The sequence below is a fragment of the Panulirus ornatus genome, chromosome 39 (assembly GCF_036320965.1).
Source record: "Panulirus ornatus isolate Po-2019 chromosome 39, ASM3632096v1, whole genome shotgun sequence".
NCBI classification, from domain to species: domain Eukaryota; kingdom Metazoa; phylum Arthropoda; class Malacostraca; order Decapoda; family Palinuridae; genus Panulirus; species Panulirus ornatus.
In genome coordinates this window covers 5,337,514-5,356,542 of record NC_092262.1, presented here as the reverse complement: position 1 = coordinate 5,356,542, position 19,029 = coordinate 5,337,514, and the positions used below count along the sequence as shown (strand labels likewise).

Below are 19,029 nucleotides of genomic sequence, written 5' to 3'. Positions count from 1 at the left end.
ATGTCTGAGAACAAAACAAATTGCTCAGGATGGACTTTCTCAGGTATTCCACAGGTAACCCCTAAGTCTTCCAAGTTCCTCCAAAGGCTTTCTCCGTATCCTCTCCAGGTCTTCCCTATGTCCTCCCAGGTCTACCAGGTCTTCCTAGGTCCTCCCCAGTTCCTTTCCATCTTCTTCAGGTCCACCACAGGTTCATCCCAAGTCTTCCACTAGAGTTCCCCAGGTCTTCCTAAAGCCTTCCTCACGTCCTCAAATCTTCCACCGGCTCTTCACTTGTCCACTCATGGTTTTCCTGAAGTATTACCCACAGCTTGCTTGGTCTTTCCAAGTCTTACCAGATCCACCTCAGGTTTTCCTTTGCTCCTTCCTGAATCTTCCTCAGGGCTTCTTAAGCTAGTTCCAGGTCCATCCCAGATCTTCCCCAAGTCTTCCCTCATACTTTCTAGGTCTATCCCAAATCTTCCCCCAAGTCCTCCACATGTCTATCCTGGATCTTTCCTAAGGCTCTAGAATTATTAAGAAGGACAACTGCAGCTTTTTCTAGCTATCCAAGAAGTGTTAAGTAAGGTTTGTATGCAGAGTGGTAGTGTCATGATTGGGTCTGAAGTCATGTGTGCACACAAACCTCACTCCCTGGATAGTCAAATGCATAGCAGAGGTTATTTATACAGAAATGGAAACATTTATTCCCTATTCCTCCAAGATGACCTCTTCATCCAATCCATGATTTAACCAATCCTGTTTTGAGGCCATCCAGGCAAGGGATCAGTCATATTGGGCTTGGTAAAACTCTCCTTCTTCTGACTCCCATTCAGCTTTTATCACGGACAGTAATCATCGCAAGCATGTTACCCATGAGGCAAAGCATTACTTTATTCAAAGGCAGTGCGACAACCTTTCCTTGTTGTCCAATGACAGGTCTTTCTAATCTTTAGCAAAAAGCATCTCTCAATTTCTGTCGCTCTACCTTTCCTTCACTTCTTCGTTCTGATGGTACTATAGCTGTCACTCCTGTAGATAAAGCAACTCTCTTTGATTCCTGTTTCTCCTCAAACTTCACCTTCAATGACTTTGCCCCCTGATATTCCTCTTACTGATCTTATACCCCTCACCATAATCTTTCTCAGACTACCCGAAAAGCACTTCTCTCTCTGGACACAAGCTAGGGTTATGGTCCTGATGGTATCTATCCCTATGCACAGAAAGAGTGTCCCTCTGAACTTGCACATGAGCTTGCTTGTCTGTTCCATTTCTGTTTAAAACCTAAAACTCTTCCTTCTCCTTGGAAACATGCATTGATACATCCCATCCAAAGGAAGGGTGACAGTTCTAACCCCTCTATCAACCTACTGCTTTGACATCTACAAGTTATAAAGTTTTTGAATCCTTCCTCAATCCCATATCTTTAGACACTTAAAAATCAGTCTCCTCTCTGATCACTAATACGGCTTCCATAAGGTGAGATCCATTGGTGATATACTTTCCTGGTCATCATCCCTGAAAGATCTTATGGAGTCTTGTGTAGTTACCCTTGCCATATCCAAAGCTCTAGACTGGGTGTGGCATCAGGGTCTCATCTCTAAGGTCCACTCTTTTGGCTTCCCTCCCTCACTTTGTTCCATCATATCTAGCTTCCTCTCTGGCATATCTATCCCTGTGGTTGTTGATAGATCAGCCTCCCCAACCCCTTTTCTTCACCAACTTCACTGTTTCTCAAAGTTATGTCCTGTCCCCTACATTTTTTCTCCTTTTTTTCAATGATTTCCTCTCCTCCACAAATAATCAAAAGCACTCATATGCTTATGATTAAATGCTGCTTTCATGCACAACTTTCAATTCTACTCCTTCTCTCACTCAATCTGCATCTCATCTTAACTCAGCTTCCTTAATAAACTTAAACTTGGACTGGGTATCTCAGTGGGGTACAGGAAATCTAGTTAAGTCTAATGCCTCCAAGACCCAATTTCTACCCTCTCTCCATCGAAAACCACTCACAACTCTCATCTCTCCTTTGATGATTCTATCATGATTCCATCTCTTGACTAAATAAACATACTTGGTATTACTGTAACATTCACTGATGTAGAAAACAGTAATAAAGTATAGTAATAAAAAATCATCATTTTATCAACCTATTCATTATACTTGATCGCCATTTCCCGTGTCAGCACCAGGAAGTACCATCTACTCATAAAGAGACATATTCACATGTTAACACATATATATCAACATATACATATATACTTTTTTTTTTTTTTTTCGCTGTCTCCCGCGTTTGCGAGGTAGCGCAAGGAAACAGACGAAAGAAATGGCCCAACCCCCCCCATACACATGTATATACATACGTCCACACACGCAAATATACATACCTACACAGCATTCCATGGCTTACCCCAGACACTTCACATGCCTTGATTCAATCCACTGACAGCATGTCAACCCCGGTACACCACATCGCTCCAATTCACTCTATTCCTTGCCCTCCTTTCACCCTCCTGCATGTTCAGGCCCCAATCACACAAAATCTTTTTCACTCCATCTTTCCACCTCCAATTTGGTCTCCCTCTGCTCCTTGTTCCCTCCACCTCCGACACATATATCCTCTTGGTCAATCTTTCCTCATTCATCCTCTCCATGTGCCCAAACCACTTCAAAACACCTTCTTCTGCTCTCTCAACCACACTCTTTTTATTTCCACACATCTCTCTTACCCTTACGTTACTCACTCGATCAAACCACCTCACACCACACATTGTCCTCAAACATCTCATTTCCAGCACATCCATCCTCCTGCGCACAACTCTATCCATAGCCCATGCCTCGCAACCATACAACATTGTTGGAACCACTATTCCTTCAAACATACCCATTTTTGCTTTCAGAGATAATGTTCTCGACTTCCACACATTCTTCAAGGCTCCCAGAATTTTCGCCCCCCTCCCCCATCCTATGATCCACTTCCGCTTCCATGGTTCCATCCGCTGCCAGATCCACTCCCAGATATCTAAAACACTTCACTTCCTCCAGTTTTTCTCCATTCAAACTCACCTCCCAATTGACTTGACCCTCAACCCTACTGTACCTAATAACCTTGCTCTTATTCACATTTACTCTTAACTTTCTTCTTTCACACACTTTACCAAACTCAGTCACCAGCTTCTGCAGTTTCTCACATGAATCAGCCACCAGCGCTGTATCATCAGCGAACAACAACTGACTCACTTCCCAAGCTCTCTCATCCCCAACAGACTTCATACTTGCCCCTCTTTCCAAAACTCTTGCATTTACCTCCCTAACAACCCCATCCATAAACAAATTAAACAACCATGGAGACATCACACACCCCTGCCGCAAACCTACATTCACTGAGAACCAATCACTTTCCTCTCTTCCTACACGTACACATGCCTTACATCCTCGATAAAAACTTTTCACTGCTTCTAACAACTTTCCTCCCACACCATATATTCTTAATACCTTCCACAGAGCATCTCTATCAACTCTATCATATGCCTTCTCCAGATCCATAAATGCTACATACAAATCCATTTGCTTTTCTAAGTATTTCTCACATACATTCTTCAAAGCAAACACCTGATCCACACATCCTCTACCACTTCTGAAACCACACTGCTCTTCCCCAATCTGATGCTCTGTACATGCCTTCACCCTCTCAATCAATACCCTCCCATATAATTTACCAGGAATACTCAACAAACTTATACCTCTGTAATTTGAGCACTCACTCTTATCCCCTTTGCCTTTGTACAATGACACTATGCACGCATTCCGCCAATCCTCAGGCACCTCACCATGAGTCATACATACATTAAATAACCTTACCAACCAGTCAACAATACAGTCACCCCCTTTTTTAATAAATTCCACTGCAATACCATCCAAACCTGCTGCCTTGCCGGCTTTCATCTTCCGCAAAGCTTTCACTACCTCTTCTCTGTTTACCAAATCATATATACACGTGTACATATTCATCCTTGCTTGCCTTCATCCATTCCCGCCCCACAGGAAACAGTTCCACTAACCCCAGCATCAGCGAGGAAGCACCAGGAAAACAGACAAAAAAGGCCATATTCGTTCACACTCAGTCTTTAGCTGTCATGTGTAACGCACCAAAACAACTGCTCCCTATCCACATCCAGGCCCAACAGACCTTTCCATGGTCTACCCCAGACATTTCACATGCCCTGGTTCAGTCCACTGACAGCATGTTGACACCGGTATACCACATCATTCCAATTCACTCTATTCCTTGCACACCTCTTACCCTCCTGTATGCTCTCACCCTCCTGTATGATCAGGCCCCAATTGCTCAAAATCTTTTCACTCCATCCTTCCACCTACAATATGGTCTGCTTCTCCTTGTTCCCTCCAACTCTGACACATATATCCTCTTTGTCAATCTTTCCTCACTTCATTCTCTCCATACGTCCCAGCAATTTCAACATACCCTCTTCTGCTCTCTCAACCACACTCTTTTTATTTCCATGCATCTCTCTTATGTCTGACAGTCACTATTGTATGCATGCAGCTGTAAGCACTAGTGGACATACGACCAAGCAAAAATTTTCAGATTCATGTATATTTTTCATTTATATTTTTTCCGGTTCTACATATGGATGGTTGTAAGTCACATAGGCTGTGAGTAGAGGAGAGCTTGTATATACATTTCCCAAAGCTTGGTGCTGGTGGTTTTCTGGTTCTATGTGTTAAAAAACAGTGCTAGTTTAGCAACTGCTTTTTGGTAATTAGGCTGATGATTTGTTCTATAATCTGTAATGATGGTGATCATTCTTCACTATCTCCAAAAACTCTAATCATCAATGCTTAATATCCTAGATTGCTGTTCAGATGTATAAAAATTCAAAGCACAAAATACTTGCCTATATCCATACACCCATTCCAGTTTGAGTTTAGCGGGAGGATGGGGAGTGGAGGTGGTGGGGTTATACGAGTCCCGAAGGGCACTGGGCACGTACAGGTTGAGGGGCCGACCACGCAGATACAGCTTCACCACACCCTCCTCTGGATTGTACTGGGCTTCTCGGGCTCTGAGGAAGGCCAACATCTTAAGCAAGGATTTCAAAACTTTTGATAATCACTGCAATGTGTCTCTACAGAAAATTCAACTACTGCTATCTTAGAAGAAAATTCAACCTTGATCAGTCATTAAAAATTAATAAAATCTATTCCCATAATTATTGTAGAGATGAATTGAAATAGAAAAACTAAAAACTAAACAAATTTTTCCAAAGCAATGTCTCTTCAAAAATAAACATTTTTAAAATATATACTTACAAAAGAGAATAAAAGACCTCAACAGGTTAATTACTACTTCTGAAGAATACAGAGACAAATATAAGAAGTTTAAAAAAAATAAATCAGGAATCCAGAAAAACTATGGAGCTAAGAACTTACAAGATACAGTGAGGAATAACAGAAAAATGAAAAAAAGAAATGATTGCAGGGAGACCCATATGACCTCCAAAGGATGCCAAAACAATTCTACTTGACCGAATGTGTTAAAACAATTAGGTTCAAACTCATAACGTGGTGGATCTATGCATATTTAAATGCAGATCTCTGCATATTCTATGTGGACTGTGTCCTAAGTTGATCTCTGCATGTCCTGTATGTGGACTTATGCATATCTCACATTTGCATCTATGCATGTGTCTCACGTGAGAATCTGTGCTTATATGTAGGCCCATATTTGCCACATATGTGGATCTGTGAAAGTAACTAATATGTGTATCTGTACAAGTGTCACTTGTGAATATATGTTTGTGTCTTACATATGGATCTGTGTATGTTTTCCATGTGAATCTGTGCATGTGTTTATGTGGATCTGTACATATATCTTGCATATACATCTGTGCATGGATATTATTTGTGAATTAGTGCAAGTCTCGTATATGGATATGCGCATGTCTCATATGTGGATCTGTGCATGCCTTGCATGTGGTTCAATGCATATTTCATATGACTCTGAGCATGTTTCATATGAGGATCTGTGAATGCCTCCTATGAGGACAAGACTTATGTGGATCTGTCCAAGTATTGCATATGGATCTCTGCATGTTTAATGTGGATCTATGTATATATCATGTGGACTGGAGTATGTCTAATGTGAATTCATGCATGCCTCTTCTGGGTCTATGCATGTCTCATGTGGATGTGTGTGTGTGTGTGTGTGTGTGTATAATGTAGGCTGTGTATGTCTCATAAGTATATCTCATATATACCTGGTGAAATCTTCCAGCATCTTCAACCCCACAACTTGGGCTGTGCCCAAGCTGTTGGACTAAATCATTGGTCGATCAAGTTATTGGAGCTGCAGCCCACAGGCACCCATAGCCCCCACAGCCCAACTGGTAGAGTACACTTTGTAGGCACTTGTCCAATGTACTCTCAAACTTCTCTACTATGCATCCCAATCTATTTTTGATGATAGCAAGAAAGGTCTTGAAGAGTCTTGTGCCTCTAATGTTTAAGATGTACTATCTTTTGTGCTTATCACACCTTTGGATGTATTGGATTAGTATGCTACAAAGTCTTCCATGCTTGTTATACAAGAAGGATGTTATTTCAAAAAGTTGGGAACTATAACTTCTAGGACTTTTCCAGGTATAGATAATATACCTCTCCCATCTGCGCTTCAAGGATTTCAGCCATTCCCAGTAATTCAGTTTTTTATTAAATTAACACAGGATGTGAAAGATCTCTGAATACCTTCCAATTCCTCAATCTCGCCCACCTTGTTGGGTTGTGTTAGAAGACAGCAGTGCTCAATTCATGAAAGAATTAGTGAACTGAATATCATCAAATTTTCTTCTCATGTCTTAAAGATCCACGGATCAGTGTATGCCACATGTGGGTCTGTATATGTCTCATGTGAATTTGTGCAAGTCTCATGTGCATTTGTGCATGTCTCATGCAGATCTCTGTATGTCTAATATGGGTCTGCATACATCTATTGTGGGTCTGCGTACATCTATCCTGGATTTGTGCATGTGTATGTTTCATGTGGATTTGTGTATGTCTCATGTGAATCTATGTTTGACTAATGTCAATCTATGCATGTCTCGTAGGTTTGCACATGTTCCATGTGGAACTGTGCAAGTCTTATGTGGGTCCATGTATGTCTAATGTAGCTCTATGCATGTTTTGGATCTAAATCTTTGCATGTCTTACACATGAATCTCTGCATGTCTCAAATGTGGATCTATGCTTGTCTCATGTGGATCTCTGCATTCTCATTTAGACCTGTGTATGTCTACTGTGTACTAGTACATATCTCATGTGGTCTGTTCATATATCATGTGGATTTGTGTGTGTGTGTGTGTGTGTGTGTGTGTGTGTGTGTGTGTGTGTAATGTATATCTGTGTATGTCTTATGTAGGTTTGTGCATGTCTCATGTGGGTCTGTGCACATTTCAAGAGGGTCTGTACATAACTGTCTTGCCATATAGTCTTGTACTGCCTGGGGATCACAAAGTCTTGCCATACCAGGGGATTGTGTATTGCATAATCTTGCCATGCCAAGAGATCTTGCTTTGCCAGGGAATGGTTTAGTCTTGCCATACATATGGATGTGTTGTCTTACCATACAAAGAGATTGTATAGTCTTGCAATGCCTAGGGATCTGCAGTCTTACATCTGGGTTGTGTATTATTCCCATACCAGGGGATTGTGTAGTCTCCTAGTGCTTTGGGATGAGTAGTCTTGCCAAGCCAGGGGATTGTATAGTCTTGCCATGTCTAGGGATGCATAATCTCGCAATGCCAGGGGACTTTATAGTCTCACCATGCATACATATGTATTGTTTTACCATGCCAGGAGAATGTGTAAGCTTGCCATGCCTAGGGATCTGTACTCTAGTAACACCTGGGTTCATATAGTCTTGCCATGCTAAGGTACCTGCACTCTTGGTATGCCAGGAAATCATATAGTCTTGTCAAGCCTGGGGATCATGTAGTCTTGTTCAGCCAAGGGATCATGCAGTCTTATCATGCCTTAGGATCATGCAGTCTTGTCATGCCAGGGAATCATGTAGTCTTGCCATGCCTGGGGATTATGTCATCTTGTCATGCCAGGAGACTGTGTAGTCTTGCTATTTCTGGGGCTTGTGTAGACTTGCCATGCCTGGGAATTGTGCAGTCTTGCCACTGCTGGGAATTGTGTACTTGTTATTCCTGGGGACTGTGTAGTCTTGCCATTCCCGGGATCATGTAGTCTTACCATGCCTGGGAATTGCGTAATCTTGTCATGCCAGGCATCACGTAGTCTTGCCATGCTTAGGGACTATGTAGTCCGGCCATGCCTAAGGATTGTGTAGTCTTGTCATGCCAGGGGATCAAGCAGTCTAGTCATGCCTGGGGATCATGTACCCTTGGCATTCCTAGGCATTGTGTAGTCTTACAATGCCTTGAATCATATAATCTTGTCATGACAGGGGAATATGTAGTCTTGTCATGCCTTGGATCATGTAACCTTGTCATGACAAGGGATCATGTAGTCTTGCCATGCTCAGGAATGTGTAGCCTTACCATGCTGCAGCCATAAGAATAACAGACTTTATGTATTTGGATGTTTATGGAAGATGTGGTTAGGGAGTTAAATGCAAGAGGTTTGGAGAGAGGGGTGAGTATGCAGTCTCATGGGGGAGAGAAGGCCTGGGAAGCGAGTCAGTTGTTCACCGATGATACAGCGCTAGTAGCTGATTTGAGTGAGAACCTGCAGAGGTTGGTGATGAGTTTCAAACAGTGTGTGAAAGGAGAAAGTTGAGAGTTAAAGTGAACAAGAGCAAGGTTATTAGGTTCAGTTGGGTTGAGGGACAAATGTTAATTGGGATGTAAGTTTGAATGGAGAAAAATTAGAAGAAGTAAAGTGTTTAAGATATCTGGGAGTGGATTTAGCAGCGAATGAAACCATGGAAGCAGAAGTGAGTCACAGGGTGGGGAAGGGGGCGAAGGCTCTGGGAGCAATGAAGAATATGTGGAACGAGAGAACGTTATCTCGGAGGGCAAAAATGGGTATATTTGAAGGAATAGTGGTTCCAACAACACTATAGACTGCAAGACATGGGCTATCGATAGGGTTGTTCGAAGGGTGGATGTGTTGGAAATAAAATGTTTGAGGACAGTATGTGGTGTGAAGTGGTTTGATCAAGTAAGTAATGATAAAATAAGAGATGTATGGAAATAAAAAAGTGTGTGGTTGAGAGCGCAAAAGACGGTGTGTTGAAATGGTTTGGACATATAGAGAGAATGAGTGAGAAAAGATCGACAAAGAGGATATATGTATCAGAGGTGGAGGGAACAAGGAAAAGCTAGAGACCAAATTGGTGGTGGAAGGATGGAGTGAAAAAGATTTTGAGCAATTGGGGCCTGAATATAAGGGGGGAAGCATGCAAGGAATAAGAGTGAATTGGACCGATGTGGTATACCGGGGTCAACGTGCTGTCAATTAACTGAACTAGGGCATGTCAAACATCTGGGGTAAACCATGGAAAGGTCTGTGAGGCCTTTATGTGGATAGGGAGCTGTGGTTTCAGTGCATTACATATGTCAGATAGAGATTGAGTGCGAACGAATGTGGCCTTTTTTTGTCTTATTTCCTAGTGCTACCTCGCTGATGCAGGGAGTAGTGATGCAGTTTCCTGTGGGGCGAGGAAGCGCAAGGAATGGATGAAGGCAAGCAAGTATGAATATGTAAATACATATATATATGTTATGTACATGTATATATACATTTGTATGTCTTTATATGCATATATATGTCTATATGCGTGTACAAGCATTTATATATATATTTTTTTTTTTTGCTTTGTCGCTGTCTCCCGCGTTTGCGAGGTAGCGCAAGGAAGCAGATGAAAGAAATGGCCCAACCCACCCCCATACACATCTATATACATACGTCCACACACGCAAATATACATACCTACACAGCTTTCCATGGTTTACCCCAGACGCTTCACATGCCCTGATTCAATCCACTGACAGCACGTCAACCCCGGTATACCACATCGCTCCAATTCACTTTATTCCTTGCCCTCCTTTCACCCTCCTGCATGTTCAGGACCCGATCACACAAAATCTTTTTCACTCCATCTTTCCACCTCCAATTTGGTCTCCCTCTTCTCCTCGTTCCCTCCACCTCCGACATATATAACCTCTTGGTCAATCTTTCCTCACTCATTCTCTCCATGTGCCCAAACCATTTCAAAACACCCTCTTCTGCTCTCTCAACCACGCTCTTTTTATTTCCACACATCTCTCTTACCCTTACGTTACTTACTCGATCAAACCACCTCACACCACACATTGTCCTCAAACATCTCATTTCCAGCACATCCATCCTCCTGCGCACAACTCTATCCATAGCCCACGCCTCGCAACCATACAACATTGTTGGAACCACTATTCCTTCAAACATACCCATTTTTGCTTTCCGAGATAATGTTCTCGACTTCCACACATTCTTCAAGGCTCCCAGAATTTTCGCCCCCTCCCCAACCCTATGATCCACTTCCGCTTCCATGGTTCCATCCGCTGCCAGATCCACTCCCAGATATCTAAAACACTTTACATCCTCCAGTTTTTCTCCATTCAAACTCACCTCCCAATTGACTTGACCCTCAACCCTACTGTACCTAATAACCTTGCTCTTATTCACATTTACTCTTAACTTTCTTCTTTCACACACTTTAACAAACTCAGTCACCAGCTTCTGCAGTTTCTCACATGAATCAGCCACCAGCGCTGTATCATCAGCGAACAACAACTGACTCACTTCCCAAGCTCTCTCATCCCCAACAGACTTCATACTTGCCCCTCTTTCCAAAACTCTTGCATTCACCTCCCTAACAACCCCATCCATAAACAAATTAAACAACCATGGAGACATCACACACCCCTGCCACAAACCTACATTCACTGAGAACCAATCACTTTCCTCTCTTCCTACACGTACACATGCCTTACATCCTCGATTAAAACTTTTCACTGCTTCGAACAACTTGCCTACACCATATATTCTTAATACCTTCCACAGAGCATCTCTATCAACTCTATCATATGCCTTCTCCAGATCCATAAATGCTACATACAAATCCATTTGCTTTTCTAAGTACTTCTCACATACATTCTTCAAAGCAAACTCCTGATCCACACATCCTCGAACACTTCTGAAACCACACTGCTCTTCCCCAATCTGATGCTCTGTACATGCCTTCATCCTCTCAATCAATACCCTCCCGTATAATTTACCAGGAATACTCAACAAACTTTTACCTCTGTAATTTGAGCACTCACTATTATCCCCTTTGCCTCTGTACAATGGCACTATGCATGCATTCCGCCAATCCTCAGGCACCTCACCATGAGTCATACATACATTAAATAACCTTACCAACCAGTCAACAATACAGTCACCCCCTTTTTTAATAAATTCCACTGCAATACCATCCAAACCTGCTGCCTTGCCGGCTTTCATCTTCTGCAAAGCTTTTACTACCTCTTCTCTGTTTACTAATCATTTTCCCTAACCCTCTCACTTTGCACACCACCTCAACCAAAACACCCTATATCTGCCACTCTATCATCAAACACATTCAACAAACCTTCAAAATACTCACTCCATCTCCTTCTCACATCACCACTACTTGTTATCACCTCCCCATTTGCTCCCTTGTCTTATGCAATTTATTTACCTCCTTCCAGAACATCTTTTTATTCTCCCTAAAATTTAATGATACTCTCTCACCCCAACTCTCATTTGCCCTCTTTTTCACCTCTTGCACCTTTCTCTTGACCTCCTGTCTCTTTCTTTTATACATCTCCCACTCAATTGCATTTTTTCCCTGCAAAAATCATCCAAATACCTCTCTCTTCTCTTTCACTAATAATCTTACTTCTTCATCCCACCACTCACTACCCTTTCTAATCAACCCACCTCGCACTCTTCTCATGCCACAAGCATCTTTTGCGCAATCCATCACTGATTCCCTAAATACATCCCATTCCTCCCCCACTCCCCTTTCTTCCGTTGTTCTCACCTTTTTCCATTCTGTACTCAGTCTCTCCTGGTACTTCCTCACACAAGTCTCCTTCCCAAGCTCACTTACTCTCACCACCCTCTTCACCCCAACATTCACTCTTCTTTTCTGAAAACCCATACAAATCTTCACCTTAGCCTCCACAAGATAATGATCAGACATCCCTCCAATTGCACCTCTCAGCACATTAACATCCAAAAGTCTCTCTTTCGCGCGCCTGTCAATTAACACGTACTCCAATAACGCTCTCTGGCCATCTCTACTACTTACATACACGTATACTTATGTATATCTCGCTTTTTAAATCAGGTATTCCCAATCACCAGTCCTTTTTCAGCACATAAATCTACAAGCTCTTCACCATTTCCATTTACAACACTGAACACCCCATGTATACCAATTATTCCCTCAACTGCCACATTACTCACCTTTGCATTCAAATCACCCATCACTATAACCCGGTCTCATGCATCAAAACCACTAACACACTCATTCAGCTGCTTCCAAAACACTTGCCTCTCATGATCTTTCTTCTCATGCCCAGGTGCATATGCACCAATAATCACCCATCTCTCCATCAACTTTCAGTTTTACCCATATTAATCGAGGATTTACTTTCTTACGTTCTATCACATACTCCCAAAACTCCTTTTTCAGGAGTACTGCTACTCCTTCCCTTGCTCTTGTCCTCTCACTAACCCCTGACTTTACTCCCAAGACATTCCCAAACCACTCTTCCCCTTTACCCTTGAGCTTCGTTTCACTCAGAGCCAAAACATCCAGGTTCCTTTCCTCAAACATACTACCTATCTCTCCGTTTTTCACATCTTGGTTACATCCACACACATTACACACACACACACACACACACATATATATTATATTTTTTTTTTATTATACTTTGTCGCTGTCTCCCGCGTTTGCGAGGTAGTGCAAGGAAACAGACGAAAGAAATGGCCCAACCCCCCCCATACACATGTATATACATACGTCCACACACGCAAATATACATACCTACACAGCTTTCCATGGTTTACCCCAGACGCTTCACATGCCTTGATTCAATCCACTGACAGCACGTCAACCCCGGTATACCACATCGCTCCAATTCACTCTATTTCTTGCCCTCCTTTCACCCTCCTGCATGTTCAGGCCCCGATCTTTCAAAATGTTTTTCACTCCATCTTTCCACCTCCAATTTGGTCTCCCTCTTCTCCTCGTTCCCTCCACCTCCGACACATATATTCTCTTGGTCAATCTTTCCTCACTCATTCTCTCCATGTGCCCAAACCACTTCAAAACACCCTCTTCTGCTCTCTCAACCATGCTCTTTTTATTTCCACACATCTCTCTTACCCTTACGTTACTCACTCGATCAAACCACTTCACACCACACATTGTCCTCAAGCATCTCATTTCCAGCACATCCATCCTCCTGCGCACGACTCTATCCATAGCCCACGCCTCGCAACCATACAACATTGTTGGAACCACTATTCCTTCAAACATACCCATTTTTGCTTTCCGAGATAATGTTCTCGACTTCCACACATTCTTCAAGGCCCCCAGAATTTTCGCCCCCTCCCCCACCCTATGATCCACTTCCGCTTCCATGGTTCCATCCGCTGCCAGATCCACTCCCAGATATCTAAAACACTTCACTTCCTCCAGTTTTTCTCCATTCAAACTCACCTCCCAATTGACTTGACCCTCAACCCTACTGTACCTAATAACCTTGCTCTTATTCACATTTACTCTTAACTTTCTTCTTCCACACACTTTACCAAACTCAGTCACCAGCTTCAGCAGTTTCTCACACGAATCAGCCACCAGCGCTGTATCATCAGCGAACAACTGACTCACTTCCCAAGCTCTCTCATCCCCAACAGACTTCATACTTGCCCCTCTTTCCAAAACTCTTGCATGTACCTAACTAACAACCCCATCCATAAACAAATTAAACAACCATGGAGACATCACACACCCCTGCCGCCCTGAGAGGTGCAACTGGAGGGATGTCTGATCATTATCTTGTGGAGGCTAAGGTGAAGATTTGTATGGGTTTTCAGAAAAGAGTGAATGTTGGGGTGAAGAGGTTGGTGAGAGTAAGTGAGCTTGAGAAGGAGACCTGTGTGAGGAAGTACCAGGAGAGACTGAGTACAGAATGGAAAAAGGTGAGAACAATGGAAGTAAGGGGAGTGGGGGAGGAATGGGATGTATTTAGGGAATCAGTGATGGATTGCGCAAAAGATGCGTGTGGCATGAGAAGAGTGGGAGGTGGGTTGATTAGAAAGGGTAGTGAGTGGTGGGATGAAGAAGTAAGATTATTAGTGAAAGAGAAGTGAGGCATTTGGACGATTTTTGCAGGGAAAAAATGCAATTGAGTGGGAGATGTATAAAAGAAAGAGACAGGAGGTCAAGAGAAAGGTGCAAGAGGTGAAAAAAAGGGCAAATGAGAGTTGGGGTGAGAGAGTATCATTAAATTTTAGGGAGAATAAAAAGATGTTCTGGAAGGAGGTAAATAAAGTGCGCAAGACAAGGGAGCAAATGGGAACTTCTGTGAAGGGCGCAAATGGGGAGGTGATAACAAGTAGTGGTGATGTGAGAAGGAGATGGAGTGAGTATTTTGAAGGTTTGTTGAATGTGTTTGATGATAGAGTGGCAGATATAGGGTGTTTTGGTCGAGGTGGTGTGCAAAGTGCGAGGGTTAGGGAAAATGAGTTGGTAAATAGAGAAGAGGTAGTAAAAGCTTTGCGGAAGATGAAAGCCGGCAAGGCAGCAGGTTTGCATGGTATTGCAGTGGAATTTATTAAAAAAGGGGGTGACTGTATTGTTGACTGGTTGGTAAGGTTATTTAATGTATGTATGACTCATGGTGAGGTGCCTGAGGATTGGCGGAATGCGTGCATAGTGCCATTGTACAAAGGCAAAGGGGATAAGAGTGAGTGCTCAAATTACAGAGGTATAAGTTTGTTGAGTATTCCTGGTAAATTATATGGGAGGGTATTGATTGAGAGGGTGAAGGCATGTACAGAGCATCAGATTGGGGAAGAGCAGTGTGGTTTCAGAAGTGGTAGAGGATGTGTGGTTCAGGTGTTTGCTTTGAAGAATGTATGTGAGAAATACTTAGAAAAGCAAATGGATTTGTATGTAGCATTTATGGATCTGGAGAAGGCATATGATAGAGTTGATAGAGATGCTCTGTGGAAGGTATTAAGAATACATGGTGTGGGAGGCAAGTTGTTAGAAGCAGTGAAAAGTTTTTATCGAGGATGTAAGGCATGTGTACGTGTAGGAAGAGAGGAAAGTGATTGGTTCTCAGTGAATATATATATATATATATATATATATATATATATATATATATATATATATATATATATATATTATTATATCTTATTATACTTTGTCGCTGTCTCCCGCGTTTGCGAGGTAGCGCAAGGAAACAGACGAAAGAAATGGCCCAAACCCCCCCCTCATACACATATATATACATACGCCCACACACGCAAATATACATACCTACACAGCTTTCCATGGTTTACCCCAGACGCTTCACATGCCTTGATTCAATCCACTGACAGCACGTCAACCCCGGTATACCACATCGCTCCAATTCACTCTATTCCTTGCCCTCCTTTCACCCTCCTGCATGTTCAGGCCCCGATCACACAAAATCTTTTTCACTCCATCTTTCCACCTCCAATTTGGTCTCCCTCTTCTCCTTGTTCCCTCCACCTCTGACACATATATCCTCTTGGTCAATCTTTCCTCACTCATCCTCTCCATATGCCCAAACCACTTCAAAACACCCTCTTCTGCTCTCTCAACCACGCTCTTTTTATTTCCACACATCTCTCTTACCCTTACGTTGCTCACTCGATCAAACCACCTCACACCACACATTGTCCTCAAACATCTCATTTCCAGCACATCCATCCTCCTGCGCACAACTCTATCCATAGCCCACGCCTCGCAACCATACAACATTGTTGGAACCACTATTCCTTCAAACATACCCATTTTTGCTTTCCGAGATAATGTTCTCGACTTCCACACATTCTTCAAGGCCCCCAGGATTTTCGCCCCCTCCCCCACCCTATGATCCACCTTCGCTTCCATGGTTCCATCCGCTGCCAGATCCACTCCCAGATATCTAAAACACTTCACTTCCTCCAGTTTTTCTCCATTCAAACTCACCTCCCAATTGACTTGACCCTCAACCCTACTGTACCTAATAACCTTGCTCTTATTCACATTTACTCTTAACTTTCTTCTTCCACACACTTTTCCAAACTCAGTCACCAGCTTCTGCAGTTTCTCACATGAATCAGCCACCAGCGCTGTATCATCAGCGAACAACAACTGACTCACTTCCCAAGCTCTCTCATCCCCAACAGACTTCATACTTGCCCCTCTTTCCAAAACTCTTGCATTTACCTCCCTAACAACCCCATCCATAAACAAATTAAACAACCATGGAGACATCACACACCCCTGCCGCAAACCTACATTCACTGAGAACCAATCACTTTCCTCTCTTCCTACACGTACACATGCCTTACATCCTCGATAAAAACTTTTCACTGCTTCTAACAACTTTCCTCCCACACCATATATTCTTAATACCTTCCACAGAGCATCTCTATCAACTCTATCATATGCCTTCTCCAGATCCAGAATGCTACATACAAATCCATTTGCTTTTCTAAGTATTTCTCACTTTCTCACATACATTCTTCAAAGCAAACACCTGATCCACACATCCTCTACCACTTCTGAAACCACACTGCTCTTCCCCAATCTGATGCTCTGTACATGCCTTCACCCTCTCAATCAATACCCTCCCATATAATTTACCAGGAATACTCAACAAACTTATACCTCTGTAATTTGAGCACTCACTCTTATCCCCTTTGCCTTTGTACAATGGCACTATGCACGCATTCCGCCAATCCTCAGGCACCTCACCATGAGTCATACATACATTAAATAACCTTACCAACCAGTCAACAATACAGTCACCCCCTTTTTTAATAAATTCCACTGCAATACCATCCAAACCTGCTGCCTTGCCGGCTTTCATCTTCCGCAAAGCTTTCACTACCTCTTCTCTGTTTACCAAATCATATTCCCTAACCCTCTCACTTTGCACACCACCTCGACCAAAACACCCTATATCTGCCACTCTATCATCAAACACATTCAACATATATATATTTTTTTTTGCTCTGTCGCTGTCTCCCGCGTTTGCGAGGTAGCGCAAGGAAACAGAGGAAAGAAATGGCCCAACCCACCCCCATACACATCTATATACATACGTCCACACACGCAAATATACATACCTACACAGCATTCCATGGTTTACCCCAGATGCTTCACATGCCCTGATTCAATCCACTGACAGCACATCAACCCTGGTATACCACATCGATCCAATTCACTCTATTCCTTGCCCTCCTCTCACCCTCCTGCATGTTTAGGCCCCGATCACACAAAATCTTTTTCACTCCATCTTTCCACCTCCAATTTGGTCTCCCACTTCTCCTCGTTCCCTCCACCTCCGACACATATATCCTCTTGGTCAATCTTTCCTCACTCATTCTCTCCACGTGACCAAACCATTTCAAAACACCCTCTTCTGCTCTCTCAACCACGCTCTTTTTATTTCCACACATCTCTCTTACCCTTACATTACTTACTCGATCAAACCACCTCACACCACATAGCGTCCTCAAACATCTCATTGCCAGCACATCCATCCTCCTCCGCACAATTCTATCCATAGCCCACGCCTCGCAACCATATACCATTGTTGGAACCAATATTCCTTCAAACATACCCATTTTTGCTTTCCGAGATAGTGTGCTCGACTTCCACACATTCTTGAATGGAGAAAAACTGGAGGAAGTAAAGTGTTTTAGATATCTGGGAGTGGATCTGGCAGCGGATGGAACCATGGAAGCGGAAGTGGATCATAGGATGGGGGAGGGGGCGAAAATTCTGGGAGCCTTGAAGAATGTGTGGAAGTCAAGAACATTATCTCGGAAAGCAAAAATGGGTATGTTTGAAGGAATAGTGGTTCCAACAATATTGTATGGTTGCGAGGCGTGGGCTATGGATAGAGTGGTGCGCAGGAGGATGGATGTGCTGGAAATGAGATGTTTGAGGACAATGTGTGGTGTGAGGTGGTTTGATCGAGTAAGTAACGTAAGGGTAAGAGAGATGTGTGAAAATAAAAAGAGCGTGGTTGAGAGAGCAGAAGAGGGTGTTTTGAAATGGTTTGGGCACATGGAGAGAATGAGTGAGGAAAGATTGACCAAGAGGATATATGTATCGGAGGTGGAGGGAACGAGGAGAAGAGGGAGACCAAATTGGAGGTGGAAAGATGGAGTGAAAAAGATTTTGTGTGATCGGGACCTGAACATGCAGGAGGGTGAAAGGAGGGCAAGGAATAGAGTGAATTGGAGCGATGTGGTATACCGGGGTTGACGTGCTGTCAGTGGATTGAATCAGGGCATGTGAAGCGTCAGGAGTAAACCATGGAAAGCTGTGTAGGTATGTATATTTGCGTGTGTGGACGTATGTATATACATGTGTATGGGGGTGGGTTGGGCCATTTCTTTCGTCTGTATCCTTGCGCTACCTCGCAAACGTGGGAGACAGCGACAAAGCAAAAAACAAAAAAAAATATATATATATATATATATATATATATATATATATATATATATATATATATATATATATATATATATATATATATATATATATATATATATATATATATATATATATATATATATATATATATGGGAAGTGAGTCAGTTGCTGTTCGCTGATGATACAGCGCTGGTGGCTGATTCATGTGAGAAACTGCAGAAGCTGGTGACTGAGTTTGGAAAAGTGTGTGGAAGAAGAAAGTTAAGAGTAAATGTGAATAAGAGCAAGGT

General features: G+C 42.7%; 1 protein-coding gene across 8 annotated transcripts in view; it reads right to left on the bottom strand.

Annotated features, from left to right (window-relative positions):
• Nucleotides 1-19,029, bottom strand: part of LOC139761054 (echinoderm microtubule-associated protein-like 2) — a 240,706-nt gene that overhangs the window by 142,996 nt on the left and 78,681 nt on the right. For all 8 annotated transcript variants that reach the window (XM_071684832.1, XM_071684834.1, XM_071684833.1 and 5 more), the window contains one exon: nt 4,902-5,069. In XM_071684832.1, the coding sequence (XP_071540933.1) occupies nt 4,902-5,069 (168 nt within the window). The remainder of the gene's footprint in view (nt 1-4,901; nt 5,070-19,029) is intronic.